The sequence below is a fragment of the Sinohyriopsis cumingii genome, chromosome 4 (assembly GCF_028554795.1).
Source record: "Sinohyriopsis cumingii isolate HCF-2022 chromosome 4, ASM2855479v2, whole genome shotgun sequence".
In the NCBI taxonomy this organism is placed as follows: Eukaryota; Metazoa; Mollusca; class Bivalvia; order Unionida; family Unionidae; genus Sinohyriopsis; species Sinohyriopsis cumingii.
The window spans coordinates 101,561,350-101,586,771 of record NC_142964.1 but is presented as its reverse complement, the minus strand read 5'-3'; the positions used below and the strand labels follow the sequence as shown (position 1 = coordinate 101,586,771).

General features: G+C 33.6%; 1 protein-coding gene across 3 annotated transcripts in view; it reads right to left on the bottom strand.

Annotated features, from left to right (window-relative positions):
- Window positions 1-25,422, bottom strand: part of LOC149801784 (unconventional myosin-Ie-like) — a 149,003-nt gene that overhangs the window by 23,581 nt on the left and 100,000 nt on the right. For all 3 annotated transcript variants that reach the window (XM_089956128.1, XM_089956130.1, XM_089956129.1), the window contains exons 19-27: window positions 21,410-21,554; window positions 16,559-16,673; window positions 15,981-16,150; window positions 15,092-15,151; window positions 10,125-10,210; window positions 7,560-7,709; window positions 6,368-6,516; window positions 4,201-4,332; window positions 2,703-2,850 (exon numbers count right to left, since the gene is read on the bottom strand). In XM_089956128.1, coding sequence (XP_089812254.1) covers window positions 2,703-2,850; window positions 4,201-4,332; window positions 6,368-6,516; window positions 7,560-7,709; window positions 10,125-10,210; window positions 15,092-15,151; window positions 15,981-16,150; window positions 16,559-16,673; window positions 21,410-21,554 — 1,155 coding nt within the window. The remainder of the gene's footprint in view (window positions 1-2,702; window positions 2,851-4,200; window positions 4,333-6,367; window positions 6,517-7,559; window positions 7,710-10,124; window positions 10,211-15,091; window positions 15,152-15,980; window positions 16,151-16,558; window positions 16,674-21,409; window positions 21,555-25,422) is intronic.

Genomic DNA, 25,422 nt, shown 5'->3' with positions numbered 1-25,422 from the left:
AGCAACAACATCAATACATCAGTCAAAAGCCACTTACACCACCTCTTTCCTTGCCAAGAAAAAACAGAATGAAGAGTCAATGATAGAAGATACCTCATGATTAGCATGTGTATGATAATAAAGCAAAACATGTTATACTTGCTTTGTGAACTGTTTTCATGAGGCCTAAATATTGGGATAATTTCAGAGTGTTTTTAAAAAATAGTACTGCTATGGTGTACATTAATATTTTACATTTGTTTATTATTATTACACAATTTCAAAACATGGGGAGATAACTCTACAAGTACTAATCTGAAAGATAAATTTTGTGAGGGACACAAATCATTGCCATGTTTCTTTTGCATACCAAGTTTCATGAAAACATCTCAACCAGTTCTGGAGATATTAACAAGACAATGAGAAAGCACAAAGTGGAACATTCAGAAGGAGTATTGATAACACAATTTTAAATATGGCCATCATAACAGCCATACTGAATGTAAGACTGGTACCATTGTCATTTAGGACCAAACAGGTATCATGGGAGTTTTAGTGAGAATACCATGCTAATGTGGTCGTCCATATTAGAGGACTAGTGACAACAAGATTTTCAAGATGGCCACCATGATGGCAATGCTGCACTTTAGATCAGCTTTATATCCATTTAGGACCTACCAGACACTATAAGACCAGCTTTATATTCATTTAGGACCTACCAGACACTATAAGATCAGCTTTATATTCATTTAGGACCTACCAGACACTATAAGAAGCCTTCTGAAGAAAAAAACAACCATCCTGATTTGACTTTCCATTTATGTATATTTTCAAAAGAGCTGCCATGGTAGCTATATTGACTCTGATTGGTACCGTTTTCATATAGGACCACTAGACAACTTCTCATGAAATTCCGTACTTATATCACTTTTCACTCAAACAGAGAAGTGATTACAAAATTGTCAAGATGACCACTTTGGCAGCCATACTGGATGTCTAAGCAGCACGATTTTCATTCTGGACCAACAAAACCAAGACCGTGGGATGAATGTGTAACAAAAGTTTCAAGGCAATCCCAGAAGTAATTTAAGAAGGTGATAATAAACTTGTGCTAACAGATGAACAGACAATGGACATCATTTGAGAGACAATTGACATCATTTGACACGCCCTCTGGTCGATGACTAGTACAGTGATAACTCTTTAAAAGGACATAGTCAATTTATAGAACAAAATGTGAAGAATTGAAACAAAAGCATAGCAGGTTTCATGAAGGTATTCTGACAGTTCAGGAAATATAAAATAAACAAAATTTTAAAAAAGACAACACCAGTGTATCCCCTCAAATTTCATTTGTGGCCAAAATAACAGCACATTTAAAATGTACATAAAATTACTTGTTATATCATTCAGCCACAGGTATATCATGCTTTGATATAAGAAGCTAATCACACGCCAAAGAAATCAAGCTTCTAATGTTGTCTTGTCCTTGCTTCTAAGTTTAATAAAAACCTCAAAATCAGGATCTTTAACTAGCTTTAATCGTTAATTATTCTCAAATTTCACAGAACATGAATAATTACCGCATAATAACATTTTCTGTCCATATTCAAACATTATTATTCAATATTTAACATTATTATTTAATATGATATTTAACATTATTAAACTCAAAAACTAAGTTTGCTGCCACAGAAGGAGATGAATAAACAATAAGAAAATTGGTGCATAATAGTGCACAAGACAAGACACATGAATAGTATACAAACTACAATTATGAACCATGAAATCGTGACAAATCCTGATAATCCAGAAAACTTCCATTACTAATTGCTTCAGCAGTTGATGATATTGTGAATCCAAAGATTATTATCAATAAACAGTAGTCCCTCAATGGGACTGACACTCTACTGAGTGAAAAGAATTTCCATGAATTCAATAAACAGAAGTCCTTCAGTGGGACTGATATTCTACTGAGTGAAAAGAATTTCCAGGAATTCAATAAATAGAAGTCCCTCAATGGGACTGACATTCTACTGAGTGAAAAGAATTTCCAGGAATTTAAGATAAGATCATTTCTTCCTTTTAATTGCTGAGTGTTGAAACCATCAATGACATTATTCAGCAATCACACAATTTTCAAATTAGCTGTTGTGGTGGGCATATTGGATGTCAGATTGGCACCATTTTCATTTAGGACAAGGCAGACATCCTGAGAACTCTTCAGATGAAAATGCCATATCAAAATATTTCCACTGAAGAGGTGTATCAATTACAAGATTTTCAAAATGGCAACATGGTAACCATACTGGATAATAGATCAGCACCATTTTAATTTTAGTCCAACATGAAATTATAAGAAGTCTTTTCGTGAAAATTACATGTTCCTATGTTTTCCTTTTTGAATGAGAAACAATACGAAAATTTGTAAGATGGATGCCATGGTGATCATATTGGATATTTGATGTAAACCATTTCCATTTAGGAGCAGCTAGTTCTCATTAGTCTTCTGGTAAAAGCACAATGTTGATTTGACCAGCCATATAGGTGAAGTAGTGATACTAGTTTTTCCAGATGGCCACTTTGGTAGCCAGATTGGTATCATTTTTAGTTATGACCAACCAAATATCGTATGAAACTCCATGCAAATATGGTCATTCATAAAAGATAATAAGAATAATATTATAAATAATAATAATACTAATTATAATACGCTGACTTACCCTGCCTGACCAGCATCAGGGATTTTCATAAAGTCATTACTGCCTTTGATGACGGCCTGGTTGATCTTTTTGGCAATCTGCTGAGCACCCTCTCGTGGCAAGGAGGGGGCCTTGTCCACACTCCTCTGCCTAGACATTCGCTTAGGATCTGAATTTAAATTTCATCATTTTACAACTGAAGTTACTTGTCAATGATGCAATAGTCAGTATTTATTTACCAGAGATGTTTCAGTTTTCAATGTTTTCAGTGTATATCCTTTAGATCATTTAAGTTTTAAAAGTAATACAATCTTTTCATAATGACTTTTTCTTTGTAGGAGATACAACTGTAGAGCATGTAATAAGATATAAAGATAGTATACTGACAAGATACCAATGTAATATCTGTAATAAGATACAAATCTAGTACATGTAATAAGATATAAATGTAGTACATGTAATAAGAGACAAATGTAGTACATGTAATAAGATAAAAATGTAAGACATGTAATAAGATGTTAAGGTAGTATATTAATAAGATACAAATGTAATGCCTGTAACAAGATACAAATGTAATACTGTAACAAGATACAAATGTAATACCTGTAACAAGATACAAATGTAATACATGTAATAAGATACAAATGTAATACCTGTAACAAGATACAAATGTAATACCTGTAACAAGATACAAATATAGTACATGTAACAAGATACAAATGTAGTACATGTAATAAGCATTTCTCTTAATATATTTCTGACTACTGAGAATTTTTAAGATGAACATGAAATATGAACAAATGAAACAAGATAATTTTACCTGTCAGATTCATCGTTCTATACTATTTTAAATTACTTTATCAGGCATTTTTGGTTAAGAATTGCTGTAGGTTTTTGGTAAGTAGTTTGTTGTAGGTTTTTGGTAAGTAATTACTGTAGGTTTTTGGTAAAACAAATTTGCTATAGGTTTCTGGTAAAGGATTGCAGTAGGTTTAATTTAAGCATGATGACTGCTGAGATTTATTATATATTTTTCAATAGTTGGTGTCATTCATTCAAAGTTTCTTTAAAGTATTAAAATTGTGCATGTAAGAAATATATAAAATAGTGAGAAGTCTAAGGCAAAATTCAACTGAACCCTGTGTATAACCCAGTAAAGTGGGTCATATTAACACAGTAACAAAACTAGTTCAGTGATTTTTTTTTTCTTTAGCAAGCCTACTACAGTCCTCTCTTCAAATTATATCTAAATGAAAAATTTCTGGTTTAAATAATATGAGAATATATCTAAGTTAAAGTCATTAAATCTTTGTGTTAACGTATGCACAGGCCAGATATGCAAGTTATGAATTTGCAACACAGAAATCTCAAACTTGAATTAATATCATGCATTTAATTTCAAGATATTTAAATGCTGATATGATGCAAAGATTGGCTGGATTACCTGGCTATCTTATATATCAGCACAATAAACTTCTTTCTGAAACTTCATACAGCACTTAAATGTACATGTACTTACTTGACTGTGCAGTTGTTGGGACAGCAGGAGGAGCAAATGATGGTGGGGTTCTTGTTGGGGCTGATTTGGAGGGTGGTGCCCCTGAGCTTTTGGGACCACCATTTTTCACTCCCATCTTCTTACGTGTAGGCCCTATAAAAAACAGTAAACTTTGTATGTATACTGAATGGGTAAAGAACAACATATGTAATCTATAAATCTTCAAGAAATTACAGCACATGCAAGATTAGGGCATGTAAATGAACTACTGTAAAGATTACTTAATCTAAATAGAATAAATTCTATAAATTATTATAAGCATTCAGATTTTGAGAACAAAGTTAGTGGGAAATAAATATTTATAAAAACTGTAATCATATACTTAGCAATGTGGTTATGTGGCATGAATATTATTAACATAATTAGCAATGTGGTTAATGGTATGAATATTATTTACATCCTTAGCAATGTGGTTAAATGGTATGAATATACAATGAGCAATGTGGTTAAATGGCATGAACAGTATTCACACAATTAACAATGTGATTAAATGGTATGAATATTCTTCACATCATTAAAAATGTGGTTTAATGGTATGAATATACAATTAGTAATATGGTTACATGCTATCAATTTTATTCACATAATAAGCAATGTGGTTAAATGGCATGAACATTATTCACATTTATAACAATGTGGTTACATGGTATGAATATATAATTAGCAATGTGGTTACATGGTATGAATATATAATTATCAATGTGGTTACATCATATGAACATTATTCACATACTTTACTTATGTGGTTAAATAGTATGAATATTATTCACATTATTAACAATGCGGTTCAATGGTATGAATATATAATTAGCTACATGGTTAAATGGTATGAATATTATTCACATAACTAGCAATGTGGTTACATTATATCAATATTAGTCACATATTTAACAATATGGTTACATGGTATGAACATTATTCACATAATTAGCAATGTGGTTAAATGGCATGAATATATAATTAGCAATGTGGTCAAATGGCACAAATATATAATTAGCAATGTGGTTACATGGTATGAATATTATTTACATAATTAGCAATGTGGTTAAATGGTATGAATATTATTCACATAATTAGCAATGTGGTTAAATGGTATGAATATTACTCACATAATTAGCAATTTGGTTAAATGGTATGAATATTATTCACATAATTAGCAATTTGGTTAAATGGTATGAATATTATTCACATAATTAGCAATGAGGTTAAATGGTATGAATATTTTTCACATAATTAAGTTACATGGTATGAATATCATTCACATAATAATGTGGTTAAATCAAATGAACATTATTCAGATAATTAACAAGGTGGTTAAATGGTATGAATATATAATTAGCAATGTTGTTACATGGTATGTATATCATTCACATAATTAACAATGTTAAATAGCATGAATATTATTCACATAATTATCAATGTGGTTAGATGGTATGAATATTATTCACATCATTAACAATGTAGTTAAGTGGTATGAATATACAATTAGCAATGTGGTTACACAGTATGAATATTATTCCCATCATTAGCAATGTGGTTAAATGATATGAATATATAACTAGCAATGTGGTTACATGGTATGAATATTTAATTAGCAATGTGGTTACATGGTATGAATATTATTCACATAATTTACAATGTGGTTAAATGGTATGAATATATAATTAGCAACATAGTTAAATGGTATGAATATTATTCACATAATTAGCAATGTGTTTACATTATATCTATATTATTCACATAATTAGCAATGTGGTTACATGGTATGAATATTATTTACATAATTAGCAATGTGGTTACATGATATCTATATTATTCACATAATTAGCAATGTGATTACATGGTATGAATATTATTCACATAATTAGCAATGTGGTTACATGATATCTATATTATTCACATAATTAGCAATGTGATTACATGGTATGAATATTATTCACATAATTAGCAATGTGGTTACATGATATCTATATTATTCACATAATCTGCAACATGGTTATATAGCATGAATGTTAATATGAACAAGTCACAAATATTCACAATGAATTTTTACTAGATACTTGAAAATTTACTAATGCTTTGAAAGTAAGACTAATTGTATACAGTAATATATCTTTTTCCAACTCACTAGAATTTTTAGGTAACCCTGGCCCAATGGAAACAGTCAATGTTTTCCCTGACACCTTGAGGACAGCAAGTTTTCCCTGTCCACGCACAAATTTAATCATTCTGGATCCACCACCTCCCCAACCCTCCTTCTTCACACCAAAGTCAAGACTGAAAGTGGTTTAAAGAATAATTTAATTTTTTCCTGAAACAAGAACATGTGCTGGTCTATTCAATTTAATCCAAGTCTTGATAGTAAAGGTGGAATTCTTGGAAAGACCATCAACTTTAGATTGGCTGCCACTAAGTCTTGCATTAGAATAGAACTGTACCATGGACCACAGCTATGCAAAGCAAGAGTGTTATCATTGTACAATCCAGGCCCCAATGTAAGTATCATCCATAGATGATTATTTGTTGGCAAAACCTATAATGGAATATTGTATTTTATCATACATTGTCTTGGATGTATTAAATAAACTTTTTTTAACAATAGTTCTAAAAGCAAATCAAAGATACATATAAACTACATTTTCCCTAGAACATTATGATATCTCATCTGAACACTGTACTATCATGTACATTGACCATATATAAATTATAAAAACCTGAACACCGAATATCAGTTGTGGCAACAAAGTTCACAGTAATTACCATAAGAGTGATAGCTAGTATGTAAAATTATCCCCCTCTATGTCACTGTTTATGGAAACTATATTAGTGTTCTTGTTGTTGTTCTAGGGTTTAATGCCATTTTTCAGCACAAGATAGGCTATACATGGCGGCCAGTATAACTGGTGGAGGAAGAACCCTGGAAAACCCAGTTAAGAACCACCGACCCACGAGAAGCTATTGGCAGGCTTTCCCATGTACCCACGCTAGCCAAGCCTTGGACTTGAACCCATGCAGACAGAGGTGAGATGGCAGTGTTCCGGAACAGTGAGCACTTTAGACCATTCAGCCACTCGGGGCCCCTCTATATAATAGTGTACCATGTTAAAGGTGAGTTCAACTTATAGTGATGTGCATCATGTTATAGTATTACTACAACATAATGCAATGGGATCTATGACCATACCAACCATATAAACAGAACCGTGTTATACTGAATTGTGTTATAGTGAGGGACCATTGTATGACTATCTACTAATGTAGGCGAGTCAAAAAACTAAAAGCTTACATTCAAATTAATGACAGAAAAGTCTGATTACAACCTGTCTGAGAACTGAAGCTTTAGATCTTTGCCTGTCTTGTCCTTGTAGCGCTTGCAGAGTGTGGAGAGGAACTCAGTCTTGAAGATAGACTCTAGCACACTGCTGTACTCATTCTGAATGTGAAGGATGAAGAAGTCATCTTGCATGGTGCTGAAACAGAAATATATATAAAATAAGCATGTCCATGCATTGAAAAAAGACATTAATGACAGCTGTCATTGTTTATTAATTAAGAGTTGTCACTGTTTATTAATTATGAGCAAATTACTATAATTTCATTTATTTTATGAGTTTCAGTTGTTGCCATTTTGCTTACAATGATATTAATGGTGGTATTTTAATTTGTAGATAATCCTGTGATGGGTATGCATGTATGTAAGATCTTGATGATATCAAACCATTTACACCTCTCCCTCAATAACTTGTACACAACAGTGTCAACACACATAGGCTGCACTATAAGCAAGGACCTCCCAAAATTAAAAAAATCTGTTTATACATCGAGAAAACCTGGGTGGGTGGGTAGGGAACTGGGCTGTTTAATGACTGAATCCTCCTTTACAATCACGTAGATAATAATTGTTGATAATGTGCTTTTTCTAATGAAGTTGTTCATTATTCTGTATAAATAACACTTATTTTCAAAATTTCCAACAAATGAAAGATCATTCCAACTGGTTTCAACAACCAACACATGTACACGAAAAAATGTGTAATACATCACTGCTTTTTGTTTTACTGATTAGTCTGGTTCCTGGAGTGTAATTAAATAGTATACTAGCAAGTTGGGAGTCAAAGTAGCCAGAAACTAGACTATCTGTTGATATACCACCAATCAAGATTCCTTTTTTTTCAAAAATTAGCAACATTTGTTTTGTGAGACAATTGCCTATGTCATCCATTATCTAAGTCATCTGAAATCCTGATAATATAAGCAAATATTCCAAGTCTGATCAAAATCAAATCTGGTTTCATAAGTGGCAATATGCTCAGCCAATCAAATATCACCTCACTGCTGTGCTTTTGTTCAATCGAGAGCATGTTGTATCAATATGATTACAATGCTGCCAGCTTTCTCAAAAGAGTTTCCTGGATCTCAGATCTTGTCTGACTGACAGTCATCTCTTTGATGTTGGCTGGCTCCTGCAGTAGACAGAGGAAGCAATATGTTCATCATTATCATTCAAGTCTACTGAAGCGGACACCATTCAGAGCTTGCAGACAACAGAATTTGACACTCAGAGACTGGCCAATTTAGGCAAATTTCTTCCACATTTGCTTAAAAGCTGAAACTCCATATGCTCTGTGGTCAGGTGAAGAGTACACTAATTGACTGAAATTATCCCCTCAATGTTACGTGTGATTAAATGAAGGATTAAAATGATTATTAAAGCTCAGTTTTCTACCAAAATAATTATATATTATAAATAGACACTTAACAGTAGTAAGTCAAATATCAGTGACAGGGTGTAAATGCAGATTTAAGAGCTTTTCAAGGACTTTTCCACTTTTTCTCATTTTCAAGGGATTTTCAAGACATCAAGTTAAAGGGTTTTTAAAGACCTGACATCAAATTAAAGGGTTTTTCAAGACCTGACACAAAATTATATGATTTTTCAAGACCTGAGCATACCAGGCCATATTTCCAATTATGATCAAAATCAGATTTGAATTATGGCTTCCAGAGTGGTACAAAGCTCAACCCAGCAGTTGAAAGATTATCTCACTATTATGCATGGATCATACTCATGATAAAAGGTCAAAGGTTTTGATGATATAAGCATATATTCAAAGTCTGATAAATATCAGATTATAGAAGAAGCTTCCAGAATGGTAACAAGCTCAGCCAATCAGATGCAAGATCACCTCATTAATATGCATAGACTGTCCAAGATCTTGATGATAGAATCAAGCTGATTAAAACTGGAACAGAAATATGGCTTTCAGTGTGGCAACAAAGTCAACTAACCAACATGTCTGAAATCTTGATGATACTGGAATACATTCCAAGTTTAATCAAAATCTTAATCAGAAATATAGCTTCCAGAGTGGTAACGAGCTCAGCCAATCAGATGCAAGATCACCTCATTAATATGTGTTGATCTTCTATACTATCAAACTTATGAGATCTTGATGATATAAGCCAATATTCCAAGTTTGATCAAATTGGATCAGAGATTGGTAAATAGGTCAGCCATTCAGATGCAAGATAACCTTAGTAGTATGCATGTATCTCACTCATTACTGAATTCCTTTGAGATCTTAAAGATACAAGCATGAATTCCAAGTTTGATAGAAGACATTTCAGAAGTATGGCCTCCAGAAAGGTAATAATGTTAGTAGTATGCAAGGACCAAATCATAAGCACACTTGGCCTCTTGGCCATGTGTGATAAAAAGGTTTATGCCCCAACAAAGTCTCTTCTGGTACATAATTCTCTAGGATTTTTTTCCTTCAAAATATGATAATTGCCTTAGATTTCAAACTCTGGAAACCGAAGAATATTTTTCAAAAAAACGTTTGCTCACTGGTGATAGGATATTATGTACATATGGTACAAATTACCTCAATGCTACCAACGATATCTGTTCTAAAGGTATCTGCCTCTTAACAACTTCAATAAGTTGCCCCTTTTGAGGTCCCTTTTTCACCTGAAAAAAAAGATGAATATATAAACCAATCTATAAATCTGATAATAAAAGCTGAGTTTTGATAACTTTAGTTCCCATAGATCAAATGAATCATTTTAAGCAAATATTAGCTTGAGGGAATGTAATTTTTTAATCATTACTAATAAACCTTTACAACTGTCGAAGATAAATATATACCAATAAACTGACCAACAATGACAAACTCAGACATTTACTATATCTTTCACTGACAGACAAACACATAATTACAGTTCTCCCTCACTAAAACATTATCCACAAGAACCAGAATATACATTATAGTAAGACTGTCTTATAATGACAAACATCATAAGTTCTCCCTCACTAAAACGCTATCCACAAGAACCAGAATATACATTATAGTAAGACTGTCTTATAATGACATACATCATACTGTTCTCCCTCACTAAAACACTATCCACAAGAACCAGAGTATACAATATAGTAAGACTGCCTTATGATGACATACATCATACAGTACTCCCTCACTAAAACACTATCCACAAGAACCAGAGTATACAATATAGTAAGACTGTCTTATAATGACATGCATAATACAGTACTCCCTCACTAAAACACTATCCACAAGAACCAGAGTATACAATATAATAAGAGTGTCTTATAATGACATGCATAATACAGTACTCCCTCACTAAAACACTATCCACAAGAACCAGAATATACATTATAGTAAGACTGCCTTATGATGACATACATCATACAGTACTCCCTCACTAAAACACTATCCACAAGAACCAGAATGTACATTATAGTAAGATTGCCTTATAATGACATAAATCATACAGTACTCCCTCATTATAAAACTAACAATGTGATATAGAGTATACTGCCTTACATTAATATCACCTTATAATGATGTACATTACATAATAGACTCCCTCATTATAAAACTCTTGATGGGCCATATAGTATACCACATTAGAGTGAGACTACTGTATGACATTATACAGTACTCCCTCATTACAAAACCATCAGTGGAGCCAAATAATATACTGCCTTACAGTAATACCACCTTTACTCACTCATTATAAAAATGTCAGTGGAAGCCAATAATGTACAGCACATTAGAGACTACCTTATGACATTATACAGTACTCCTTCATTATAAAACCATCAATGAGAGCCATTGAGTATACCATCTTATAGTGATACCACCTTAAAAAGATATACATTATACAGTATTCCCTCATTATAAAACTTTTAATGAGCCATACAGTATACCACACATTAGAGTCAGACTACCTTATGACATCGTACAGTACTCCTTTGTTATAAAACTGTCAATGGGAGCCATAGAGTATAACATACCAAAGTGAGACTGTCTTATAATGAAGTGCATGATACATATACAGTAAAGACTGTTTAATATGTTCTTGGATGAATATTTCCTGTTTTATAATGTCCAAGTTTAAATTCCATGGCCAAGCTCCTAAATGATATGTATTCCAAAAGCTTCCTTATAAAGTTCCTTTGTTACAATGTTCAATTAGCTATAGCATTAACTTGTGTGGTCTGCCTTAGAAAATTAGCTCAATTATAACATTTGTATCACCTGACATGCGAAAGTCAGACAAACAATGGCAGTCAGTGCTAAAAATAATCCAACAGCCCAATGACTGGGGTGCCTCTAATTTCAGATCAGGCCCTCCTGTATTCCAAGTGAAGTGCTTGTGGGCATGTCTCCCCCTCCCCAAATCTTATCTGCCTGAGAAAAATTCAAATCACACTCATGAAATGCGACATTTTATTTTCAAGTTGAAAGACGAGTAAATTATTTGTATGTATCCCCATGTATGCAAATTATCCTTATGAACATTATCTATTAACCGTAATGCTAATAAAATAAGTAAACTTTGTGTACAATGAATAGGGAACAGACAGCCTGAGTTATCTATAATTAGTGCTCATTTGCCTTTAACATACATGATTCTACTGGCAGTATGACAAAAAAAACAACAGTTTTTAAGGCCAAATACAGCACATACCATGTTATAGTTCAAATCTACTGCATTTGAAAATTAACAGATTTTTATTATTATAAGAATAAAGAAAAACAAGTATTTTAATGCTTTCTATCCATGCATTACAAAAACAAGCCAGAACAAGTCTACTTGGGTACTGGAACTGCTGCAGCAGTCACTAAAACCAGTGCAGTGATACATGGCTGAATAACGGGATTAAGGCTAACAGGTATACACAAGAAGCTGTTAATTGATTACCTTATTACCGGAGAGTTTAGGCCAAATGCAAGGTGTTTATTGGGGTGTCTAATAAAAGGATCAAATGTAGTCAATGATGGCTTTTGTCTTTGATTAAAAATTGGTTGTTCTTTAGTGGAAGTGATATAGAAAGGAAAGACCAATCAAACAAATTATTTTTGCATAAACACTTTTGTATTTTCAGATTAACTGAAAACAGATGACTATTGACAATTTCTTTCCATCCAAACAGAAAACAGATGACTACTGACAATTTCTTTCCATCCAAACAGAAAACTATGACTACTGACAATTTCTTTCCATCCAAACAGAAAACTATGACTACTGACAATTTCTTTCCATTCAAACAATCAATCAAAAGACTAACTTACTACTCATTAAGTTACTGAACAAAGAGGTTTTCTCATAAAAGTGATTTTCGTGAATCACCGGCTGATGCATGTACATGTTCATACTTTCATCAGATAGTAAAACTTACTGATTTATCTTCAGTTTCTTTATGATAACATATATTTATATAAATGTATGTTGTTTCTCTGAAGTATAAATTTGTGACTACATGTATGTCCAACATCAACAACATGGACAAGTACATAAACATTTTGAAATATAAACAAATTTGGATATGCTTCTTCGTTACACTGTTCTAAATTCCCAGTCCCCTCTGAAGCATTATAAATAATCATTACTGTAGTTTCACTACCACTTATTGAAATGACATCCATGGCCACACCCACCTAATAATTGGAACTATGTATTAATAAGGGCCTTATAGTGAGACCACTTTATAATAATGTATATTAAAAAGTATACCATCATTATAATGATGTCTATGGGAGCCAGAGTATACTGCCTTATAGTGAGACTGCCTTATACTGAAGTAAGTAATACATATAAATTTACTATCACTTAATGAAATGGTATCCCTGGCCACACCCACCTAATAACAGGAACAATTTAATAATGAAGGACTTTATAGTGAGGGAACACTGTAGAATGATTGAGTCATGTGAACACAACATTTAGAGCTGTCAAATCCTAAATTTACTTTTGGAAACATTGATGTCATTGTGACTTTTGACATTAATACCAGTATGACTTTGACACTGATGCAAATGTGACTTTGACACTGATGTCAATGTGACTTTGACACTGATGCCAATATGACTTTGACATTGATGCAAATGTGACTTTGACACTGATGCCAATATGACTTTGACATTGATGCAAATGTGATTTTGACACATATGCCAATATGACTTTGACACTGATGCTAATGTGACTTTGACACTGATGCAAATGTGACTTTGACACTGATGCCAGTGTGACTTTTGATACTAATATCAGTGTGACTTTGATACTGATGCCAGTGTGACTTTGACATCGATGCCAGTGTGACTTTGACATTGATGCCAGTGTGACTTTGACACTGATGCCAGAGCGGTTTTTGACATTGATGCCAGTGTGATTTCTGACATTGATGCCAGTGTCAATTTGACACTGATGCCAGTGTAACATCATGACTTTCCCTGTGACTTCATGCCACAGAAAATAATATTTTAATTTTTCTTGCACAAAATTTTTCAAAGTACGATTGAATGGGAAAAAAAAGTCTTGCATTTGAGGATCACAGGATTTTAATCATTTTCATTGTCACAAACATCCGTATTTCTGATTTGACTGATACATTATTTAAACTCAAAAACAATAATATCCTCAAGTTCTTAAAAAAATGAATTGTTATCTTCTAATTTATTGTTTTCAAAAATGAATAATTCACCCTAAGAGCAATACAAATGTATTGATAATATTACAGTACATTTCAATCAACTAATACCACGTATAATGATCATTTCCAACCAAACTAATAATACTGAGATTTTCTATATAGCAGGATTAATACTGAGATTTCTTGTAGCAAGATTAGCACTAAGATTTCCTATATAGCAAGATTAATACTAAGATTTCCTATATACAAACATTAATACCGAGATTTCCTATATAGCAAGATTAAAACTGACATTTTCTTTAGCAAGATTAATACTGAGATTTCCTATATACTAACATTAATACTGAGATTTCCTATATGCTAGCATTAATACTGAGATTTCCTATATAGCAAGTTTAAAACTGAGATTTTCTGTATAGCAAGATTAATACCAAGATTTCCTTTATTGCAAGATTAATACTGAGATTTCCTATTTATAAAATTAATACTGAGATTTCATATATAGTAACATTAATACTGAGATTTCCTATATACTAAGATTAATACTGAGATTTCCCATATATTATCATTAATACTGAGATTTCTAATATACTAAGATTAATACTAAGATTTCCTATATAATAAGATTACCACTGAGATTTTCTATATACTAAGATTAATACTGAGATTTCCTATATGCTAGCATTAATACTGAGATTTCCTATATAGCAAGTTTAAAACTGAGATTTTCTGTATAGCAAGATTAATCCCAAGATTTCCTATACATATTGCAAGATTAATACTGAGATTTCCTATTTATAAAATTAATACTGAGATTTCCTATATACTAAGATTAATACTGAGATTTTCTATTTAATAAGAGCTTCATATTTATATCTCCTTGGTGGTTCTAACCTTTTCTCTTCCTATAAGGTAAATCTGCTTGGCAGTGAGAAGAAGATCCCTCTTTGTACACTGCAAAAGGTAAACATATACAACTTAAGATGTAAGTATTGAAGTCTAATCTGAAGATCTAATATCACAAAATATAGGAATTAAAGTTTATTTAACAGTATTTATAGAATTTCACACTAAAGATATTGTCATGCTGTTTGTGATATAGATAATAAATACAAATCTTATAATTGTCATTCTCCTGTACTCAAATTTCAGTTTAAAAACAAATATTTAAACTTTATGCTATGAACAATGAGATTTTAGAATACATATAAAGCTTTTAATTATTTCAGTAATAAAATTTATTAGAAATTCAGACAAGTGAAAAGAAACAAATGCAGAATAATTTCAGGGCTGATGTTAAAACAAACATACCATTGAGGGTATTCACTGTGACAAATTACAAACTAATACTGCACTTAAAGATGAATATATACGATATGTACTTGCTTATAAATCGAGTCCAACTACAAACTGAACAGATCCAGATTTGCATGTGAATAACATGCAGGCATTTCTTATCTGTGCAGTTTGTTAGGAATAATCAGTATAACAACAACACAAATCCTATCTGCCAGCACTTCATGCAATGGCAGATCAGGATCTATGCTGGTTTTGCAGTCGGACTCGACTTATTAGTGAGTATATATGGTACATATCATGACTGCCCAACTTAATTGGGATGTCCTTGAAAACAGATATAAAAAAAATCTAAATTTATCATGTTAACTAATTTAACAACTGACATGTATCAAAATCTAAAGAAACACAATTTTAGTTGAGTTTTAACCGTAACTCTCAACATTATGTCCACTGTTTTGCCCGACAATGAATTTTCTGTCCTTACCTTAAATCTTCTATCATACTTGTTAACAGTGTCTGCGAACTCAATGCGTTCTCGTTTTCCAACAAGTGCTCTAAGGGCAGGACTGTCTTCCATCCCAATGTAGTCTCCAACAAAGTTTCTGTTGAGACTGTGTTCTCTTCTTTCTTTCTTGTTCAGCAGAATATCAGAGGCTGTCAAATTCCAAAATGGGGTATCATTAGGGTATATTTAGAAGTCATTTCATTTTCACAGTAAATATTATCATGTAGTACATTTAATGCAAAATTAATTTACAAAAACTGCATGTCACAGTGATGTTGAAAGCACTTGATTCATGAAAATTAAATTATTGGAAAGCACCATAAAAATTTTGATCCATGAAAGTGATGTAAAATTTGTTCCAATCAACTGCACCCCTGAAGTCAAATTGAATCAGCATGTTTAAATCAAGTGCACCTTTGTTGTTATATTGTAACTGTCCTTTTTGAAGAATACTTGGGTGCATAACAATATCATGAAATGTTATGGGCAAACTAAATGTGTAAGGAATCCACTGATGCTTTTTTATAGCAGAAATAAATGGATTAATTATTACTAACCTTCCTCTTTCAGTTTGTAATACTGTTGTTGTGCGTGGTATTTCCTCCATTCTTTCTGTATCACTCTGGCATAGCCATCAAACTTCCTTTCCCTCATTTCCTCCAACAGGAACAACTGTAATTGATGCAACAGATTAGAAAACCAAACAATCAATATATATATATATATATATATATATATATATATATATATATATATATATATATATATATATATATATATATATATATATATATATATATATATATATATATATATTCCCTAGAAAAGTATGTGGAAGCCACATACATATGAAATTGAACATATAAAAGATTAAAAGAAAAATATAATAAATTGTAACAAAAGAGAATACATTGATATACCTAATTTTTAAATGTATGCGGAAAAAAAATCAGTTCTAAATTTGCGACTGCTTTAGTGTTTTACATGAGTAACCTCCCAAATTACTTATTGTTAAAAAAATCTGAAAACTACATTATAGAATTTCACCCAATGGCAGTACTGTTTCCCACCTTGCTGTTCTTAAAATTAAATTAAAAATTGACAACAAGCTGACTTAGTGCCTCAAAAATATAAAATTAAGAGACATTTCAAGTAAAGTCAGGTGGTGAAGTCTTATTTGATCAGGTCCCCAAAGGAGTCTTGGAGGACGGTAATAGAAGTTCTCATTCCTAGTATCCTTTTTCAATTAGGACCAATGCTTTGCACGTTTTATTTTAAAGATATCATGAGCTGACACAATTTGACACAAACCACATGGTGTGGAACCGATCTGACGTCTATTAGCACATATCCTGAGGCTGTTGTTGTTGTTGTAGGATTTAACGCCATTTTTCAGCACACGATAGGCTATACATGGCGGCCAGTATTAATGGTGGAGGAAGAATCCAGAAAACCTCGGAAAGAACCACCGACCCACGAGAAGCTACTGGCAAGCTTTCTCACATAACCACATTAGCCGAATCCAAGACTCGAACCCATATCCTGAGGCAACTGTTCAATTAAAGTGATTTTGATAAAGTCAAGAGATAAGCTTATACACCTATTTTGTGTTGTATTTTGTGGTTATAAAGTCTGTAAACAACTGACCAAACAAGCTTAGTTGATGACACCTGTTCAACAAAGTAATAATGTAGTCACCTTTTTGAATTACGCTTAATCTGAAACATCATTAATTGTTTGACAAAGAAACAATCTGTAACTAGACTTAGTGACCTTTGAATTTTGATTTGTTAAGTGTTAATTTGGCTGTTTAAAATAAAGACAAACTAATATAATGATATTTTGAGAATTCCTACGACAGACGTCCAATTGTTTATAGTATGTACCGATCAAAATCTCTGATATATCTCACTCATTATCAAACCCATATGAGACCTTGATGATAGAAGCCAAAGATTCCAAGTTCGATCAAAATCAGATCAGAAATCAGGCTTCCAGTGGTAACAAGTCAGCCAATCTGATGCACAATCTCACTTATTACCATTCAAAATCTTGACGATATAACATTATTTTAAGTCTGATAAAATTCGGGTCAGAAATATGGCTTCCAGAGTGGTACGAATCTTGGCCAATCTGATACAAAATCATCTTATATGTGTGGATCTCACTTATTCATTCAAGATCTTTATCATATAAGCATATACTCCATGTTTGATCAAATATCTTGATTTTTAATGATCTTGACGATATTAACCAGATCAGAAGTAAGGATTATAAAGGGGGTAACAAGCTCAACCAATCAGATGCAAGAATACCTCATTAGTATGCATAGATCTCACTTGTTACTGAACTCATCTGAGATCGTACTTAATAATAGGCGGATAAATATGATCTCAAGAGTGGTAACAAGGTTAGCCAACAAGATGCTAGATTACCTCTTACTCATTTACTTAACTCCAAACTTGTGATGATATATAGCCATATTCCAATATCAGATCAAATCTGGACTCCTGAGTGGTAATAAGCAATTGTTGATGAATGATCATTTAACACATGGCAAATGGCACATGACTGACACAGGGCTATACCATACACCTACCTGGCCTTATAGTCAGGTGACCTAAAAATCAACTTTAAAAAATAGCACATTTTAAGTAAATTATGTTTCTCCAAGTATACTTACCCAATTATGTTAGAAATATTAGCCTGCTATATCGTGAATCCAACCCCACTAAAGGATGAAAATCATATTTTCCTGTCTTTATTAATAGACAATGGGCAATAATTCTTGCCCATTACCTCCACTTGCCACTGCCAAGTGTCACTAGTTTATAGCTGGCAGAGATACTAATGAAGATGCTCACATGGTGGGTTGGTTGGGAGTTTTCATTTAAAGTAAAGTGATTAGGTAAGTATCCTAGGACAAACATAATTTACTTAAAATTTTCTTTCTCCTTCAAATACATTCCCCAATCACATTAAATTAGAAGAATAGGTAATAGGAGGGAATGCTGAGCACCTGACCTCTACCTTGGGTATCCTTCTAGGGAACGACAGTTGGCTTCCCCATGTGAATGATAACACATTCTCCTAATTACATAAGCAACACAGCATGGGGTCACTTGACCTGTGAGCCATACATATGGTTAAGAAGATGAAATTGAAATCTTCTTACCTACAAATTTTCACAAGTGAATCCTGCAAAGCTAACAGGCTGTGCTGATTGGTTTAGTTGAGTCTGGTGGCCATATGTGCTGCTGTCACAGGACCTACCATATTCAAGGTTTGCCTTGCAATGCTAAATCTCTGAGATGAAAACTCAAGAAGGTTGACTCTACATGCCAGCCAACAGCTTCTATTATATCTTAAATCAAAATGTTATACACAAGGCTCGCAGAGATGGCTCGAATCTCATGAGTGGTAATCTTCATGAGGTGACTCAACTCAACTCAGCCATGAAGCAAGAGCTTGAGGAATGATATCCTGTTTCCCAGCATTCACTGGAAGGAAGAGGCATTTATTCATGCCACAACTTGTTTCTGTTCATTTCAAGTAGTGATTTGAGAGCGCTGACAGGATCTTGCATGGCTGCTGCTCTCAACCTGTCTATGGAAGACAGTGAGAAAATGACGACTCTGGTTACCAACAGATGGTAACCAATTTTTGGCTACATAGCCAGGTTGTGTCAAGAGGACCACCAAACCATCCAATCTGAACTGAAGATAGTTTGGGTCGATGGAAAGGGCATGTAGACAGGATACCCTGCACTTGGATGACATACCCATTAAAACAACACAAGCAAAGAAAAAGAAAACATAAATTCGTAATGCAGTATAGTACTAACTCACTAAATCACTCTTGCTACCAACTGAAAAGTAAAAAGTCATGCTAAAAGCATATAGCCACACTGAACTGGTGCATAATGCTTACTTTTCTATCAAAAACACCACCAAATAAGGAGAAACCAAGCATAAATTATCAATGCAACATATTAAAACTCGCTAATATTATCTCCATTACAAAAGGAGTAAGCGAATGTAGTCAAAGTCATGCTAACTCAATTATCTTTTATAAGGTCAATGTATAGCATTGTTATGACATGGTCCTAACAGGATTAAGGCCTGAAAGGTGACATATCACTCTAATTTGGCAGAAAAAGTTGTAAAAACTATGTACACAGCCTGCAAAAGAATGATTACTCCACACAATAGATCCTAAAAGGAACATTGGATGGTCCAATTAAAACACACAAAAAGGCTTGGATTGTCAGAGGTTAGACTGTACAATGTTACAAGTAAAGCAGCAAAACTTTAAACTAGCAACACCCGGAGGTGGTAACGGAAGGTAATGGTCAAGAGTTACTGCTCATTGTCTTTTGAGATATACTGGAAACGACAATTTTCGTCTGGATTCACTAATAGGCTAATATTCCTAATGCAACATGATTGGGGAATGTATTTGAAGGAGAAACAAAATTATTAAATTGTTTTTTCATTTGCCTCACCTACCTAAGCTCTTTCTCTCTCTTGCTCTCTTTCACACAAACACACACACCCTGTAAACTTTGTGAGGTTTCTTTCTATTGCATTTCTTGTCTTTTCCCACTAGTGAGTGGCACACTCTGTAACAAGGTCTGCTCTGCACCACTGACCTCATTAATCAACATCTCACTTGATAAAACCCATCCAGTTACTGGCACCACATGGCTATGCCATAGGTGACCAGAATTTAGAACAAGGACAAAATCTGCAGAGAAATCTGTCCTCATACAGTAAATAGTTTTTTGACTGAAAAAATTATGTGGTAACATCTTTGAAATATATTTATTAAATCTCACAAATATGTGAATATCATGTTAATTAATGTGGAACAAAATTAATTTTGGAATTCCTGATATAGAACTATATACACTGATGAGTAAACTGGAAATATAAAGTATCTGTGCTCTATACTCCCATTTTTGTTTCTTTCAAACTTCTTGGAAGTCCAAAACATACAGAAGTATTGATCAGTGGTTATGCCAGTGTCATATATATAAAACTGATTTAACATGACAACGGGAAATCTAAACAATCCCTGGAGAACTCAGACTCCTGAGTGACCAATAATGTAGTATATAGATACTTTGAGACCTTTTCAATTCTGTATAAAAGACACTACTTATCTAAAGTAAACTATTATTAACAATTAGAGTAACTTTGTAACATCATTTTGACCTTGACCTTATGGCCCTACCTGAGTTCAAATCAACATATAGCATGCTCTGATCCAATAATTTTGCTATCTACTTTCACACTTCCCAGTTCAATTTCCAGTGTGTTAATGTAAATACAAAGACCGTAATACAATTTTTACAAACTGAAGTATTCAACTAGATTCTGGAATAAGCTACACCTAAATATGCTTACAGATTCTGGGTTTTTGATGAAGACTTTCGTTTTGCCAAGCTGGAACTGGTCCTTGTCCATGTTGACATGGTTCATGAGATGGTTGATTCCTTGCCGAAGGTCTCCACGCCACTGAGGCCAAGTTTCTGGGGTCAGGATTGCATACCTTAAGTTTAACAAATAGGTTGATAAATAAATAAATAATGTTATTACCTAACATCTCATAGATGAAATTTACAATGAAACAGATGAAGATCATTTTCAATACGTATTATTAAGAACACCAAGCAATTATGGCATTAATGCAGTGATTTTATAATGGAAAAATTCAACTTAGATCTCCTTCATTTTGGATAATCTTATCAATCCAGATGTGAACCAGATATATGACTAACTGCAGCTTGCTCAATGCAGTCAGCAAATAGTGGCAATATTTGATGTCTGCATAGCCCATTAAAGTGTGAAGCTGATAACTCAACTGAAAGATAATGGAATCACTCATTTAATTTAGCCTGCCTCATGTAAAAACCAACTTCAATCACTAGACTTTACAACAAATAAAGAAAACAAAGCAGAATCAAAATCACACGTCCACAACTGGTATGCTGAACAGGTCATGCAGATCAAGATGGAAAAGGAAGATGTCACTTGTATTAACGGACCTCACCCATGAAGAGCACTGATATTAAATAGATTAAGTGTTACTACAATGTGTGAAAGACTGGACCTAATTATCTGTGGCTCTGAGATAGCTGGACTTGTTTAATTCAACAATTTCCTGATTATCTACCAGACAAACATTATGTGTGTTCCTGGAGACTTGACTGACATGATGTTGATTCTGAGATTTTGTCCAAACATCAGTAAAGTGTGAGCTTCACTACTCTGCTGTAATTAGTGTATATAAATAGTGTTTCATTAGTTTTTGTGCTTCATGCAATAGTTCTAGTATTTTACAATACTACTGTTCATTTGGATTAAACATTCAAGGATGCACTTTTAGAAGGATTTACATTTTTCAGCAACATTTTCACCTGAAGAAAGGATCTATCTAAAAGACATATTAAATATTATTTTCATATAGAGGTATCATTTTTATTCTTTATTTTATATACAATGATACTAGTGCTCAAACACTTTATGATTTATCTCTCTCCTCTCTGGGGCCCCGAGTGGCCGAGTGGTCTAAAGCGCTCTCCGTTACAGATCACTGCCATCTCACCTCTGTCTGCATGGGTTCGAGTCTCGGATTCAGCCAATGTGGGTATGTGAGAAAGCTTGCCAGTAGCTTCTTGTGGGTCGGTGGTTCTTTCCGGGGTCCTTCCTCCACCATTAATACTGGCCGCCATGTATAGCCTATCATGTGCTAAAAAATGGCATTAAACCCTACAACAACAACAACAACAACAACAACATTCCTCTCTATCCTTAATTATCTCATAACATATTAAAAACACTGAGTGGAAATAACAACTACCACCTACCAGTATACATGTATACACATGCAGTGAAACAATATAAAATGCTTCATAATTTTCTTCTAAATGGTTAAAACAAACACATGTTGACTAATATGTTATGGAAAAAAAGACTATCTGATTACAGCAATGAAGTGGATTTATCAAATAGCATTGTATCTCACTACAGCTTGCCTCTGGTCAATAATGAATCATACCCCACCTCCAGTCTTTGAAATTATTTAATTGACACAGTTGCAATCTAGCTGAGGATTCTTTAATCCCTTTGGACTTACAAATTTAAAACAAATCGTGTTCCATGAATGCAAACAATTTCAATCAGGAAAAATAAAAAATAAAGTGATTAACAGTGAGTGCAATGTTAAAGAAATGCTATTTTTAGTAGATGGAGCAGCCTATTGATGCACAGATGTGATGCAGATACTCATGCTGGTAAAAATAAAAGTCAGTACATCCACACAGATGTGATGCAGATACTCAAGCTGGTAAAAATAAAAGTCAGTACATCCATATTCTATTAAACATGAAAGTTACCAACCGCTATAACCATTTAATACATTTAAATCAAGGCTATAAAAAATCTGACAAATTCTCTGAATCCCAAAAGTGTAATGGAAGTAGACTACAGACTTTATTTTTTCCAAAGCCATATTACCATCAAGGTTGCTGTTACAAGTAGGGGACCCATGTAAATGTAGAAAAAAAGCAATGAAAAGATTAACAGATTTTCTGCATGTAAAAAGTTTTTTAGTTAAGAAATTATCAACTGGAAAATCACAAAATCCAATAAGCTTCAAGGGATATAACAAGATAGATTTGTAAGTAACATACTAGGCAGAGAGAAAAGTATGGAAATATTGTAGTCATAGATAAAAAAAATAATCAGCCAGTGATAGTGCAGAACAGAAAGATCCTGCTTTTCTCAAATAACTGCATGCTTCAAACTGGATTTGTCAAATGTGAAGCTTTCTTACTCGAACCTCCCCCACAAGTTCAAAATCTGAGCTGATAGACACACACATAAAAAATGCTTTCTTACTCCAACCTTTCCCACAACTTCAAAACTTGAGCTGATGGACACAAGCATAATATGAACAGTTAAAATTATGAGCATGAAAAGATTATGGAGACATAAATTGTTCCTGATGGATGCCATGAGACATGAGTTGTTCCTGATGGATGCCATGATATACGAGCTACTCATGATTGATGCTGTGAGGCACGAGTTGTTCCTATGGATGCCATGAGACATGAGTTCCTGATGGATGTCGTAATACAGGAGTTGTTCCTGATGAATGCTGTGAGGCATGAGTTGTTCCTAATGGATGCCATGAGACATGAGTTGTTCCTGATAGATGCCATGATACATGAGTTGTTCCTGATGGAGGCTGTGAGGCATGAGTTGTTCCTAATGGATGCCATGAGACATGAGTTGTTCCTGATGGATGCCATGATACAGGAGTTGTTCCTGATGGATGCTGCAAGGCATGAGTTGTTCCTAATGGATGCTGTGAGGCATGAGTTGTTCCTGATGGATGCCATGAGAACATGAGTTGTTCCTGATGGATGCCATGATACAGGAGTTGTTCCTGATGGATGCTGTGAGGCATGAGTTGTTCATGATGGATGCCATGATACAGGAGTTGTTCCTGATGGATGCCATGAGACATGAGTTGTTCCTGATGGATGCCATGATACATGAGTTGTTCCTGATGGATGCTGTGAGGCATGAGTTGTTCCTAATGGATGCCATGAGACATGAGTTGTTCCTGATGGATGCCATGAGACATGAGTTGTTCCTGATGGATGCTGTGAGGTATGAGTTGTTCCTGATGGATGCCATGAGGCATGAGTTGTTCCTGATGGATGCTGTGAGGTATGAGTTGTTCATGATGGATGATGTGTCAACTGCATTAGCAATGGTATGACATATGACTGCTGGATGCAATGCAATTGCTGACTTCTACATGGGATGTGGTGACAGTTGAGATGATACAAAGTGCTATCAGAAGAGATTTTTGGTGTGCCACAGGAAGAAAGAAGAAAACTGGGATGAAGATGTTTTTTCCGCTTCTACCGCCTCAGACAACCCTCATGGATTATGTGCAGGGTAATGATATCTTAACCACTGAGAACACGATCAGTGATAATTGGAAAACAATACTGCTATATAGTGTCATGAATTGTGAAGCATGCTAGCACGAGTGATGAGAGTGACACAACCTGTAATGAAGTACAACCAGTCAAACAGTGCATTACATTACAAATTACATCGCTGCATTTTACAGAATTAATGGATTATGGACCTCATACAAATAATATGGAAGTTGTGGACACAATTACACCAAGAGTCCCTCTAAAAGACTGATGCTCTATTGGATGGGAAGAGTTTCCACAATTTCAAGAGAAGAACATTTCTTCTTTTTATCCTATTAATGTTGAGTGCTGAAACCATCTCTGATATTCTTCAATGATAACAATATTTTCAAATTGTCTACTGTTGTGCACATATTGGATGTGAGTTTGACATTATTTTCATTTAGGACAAAATGGACA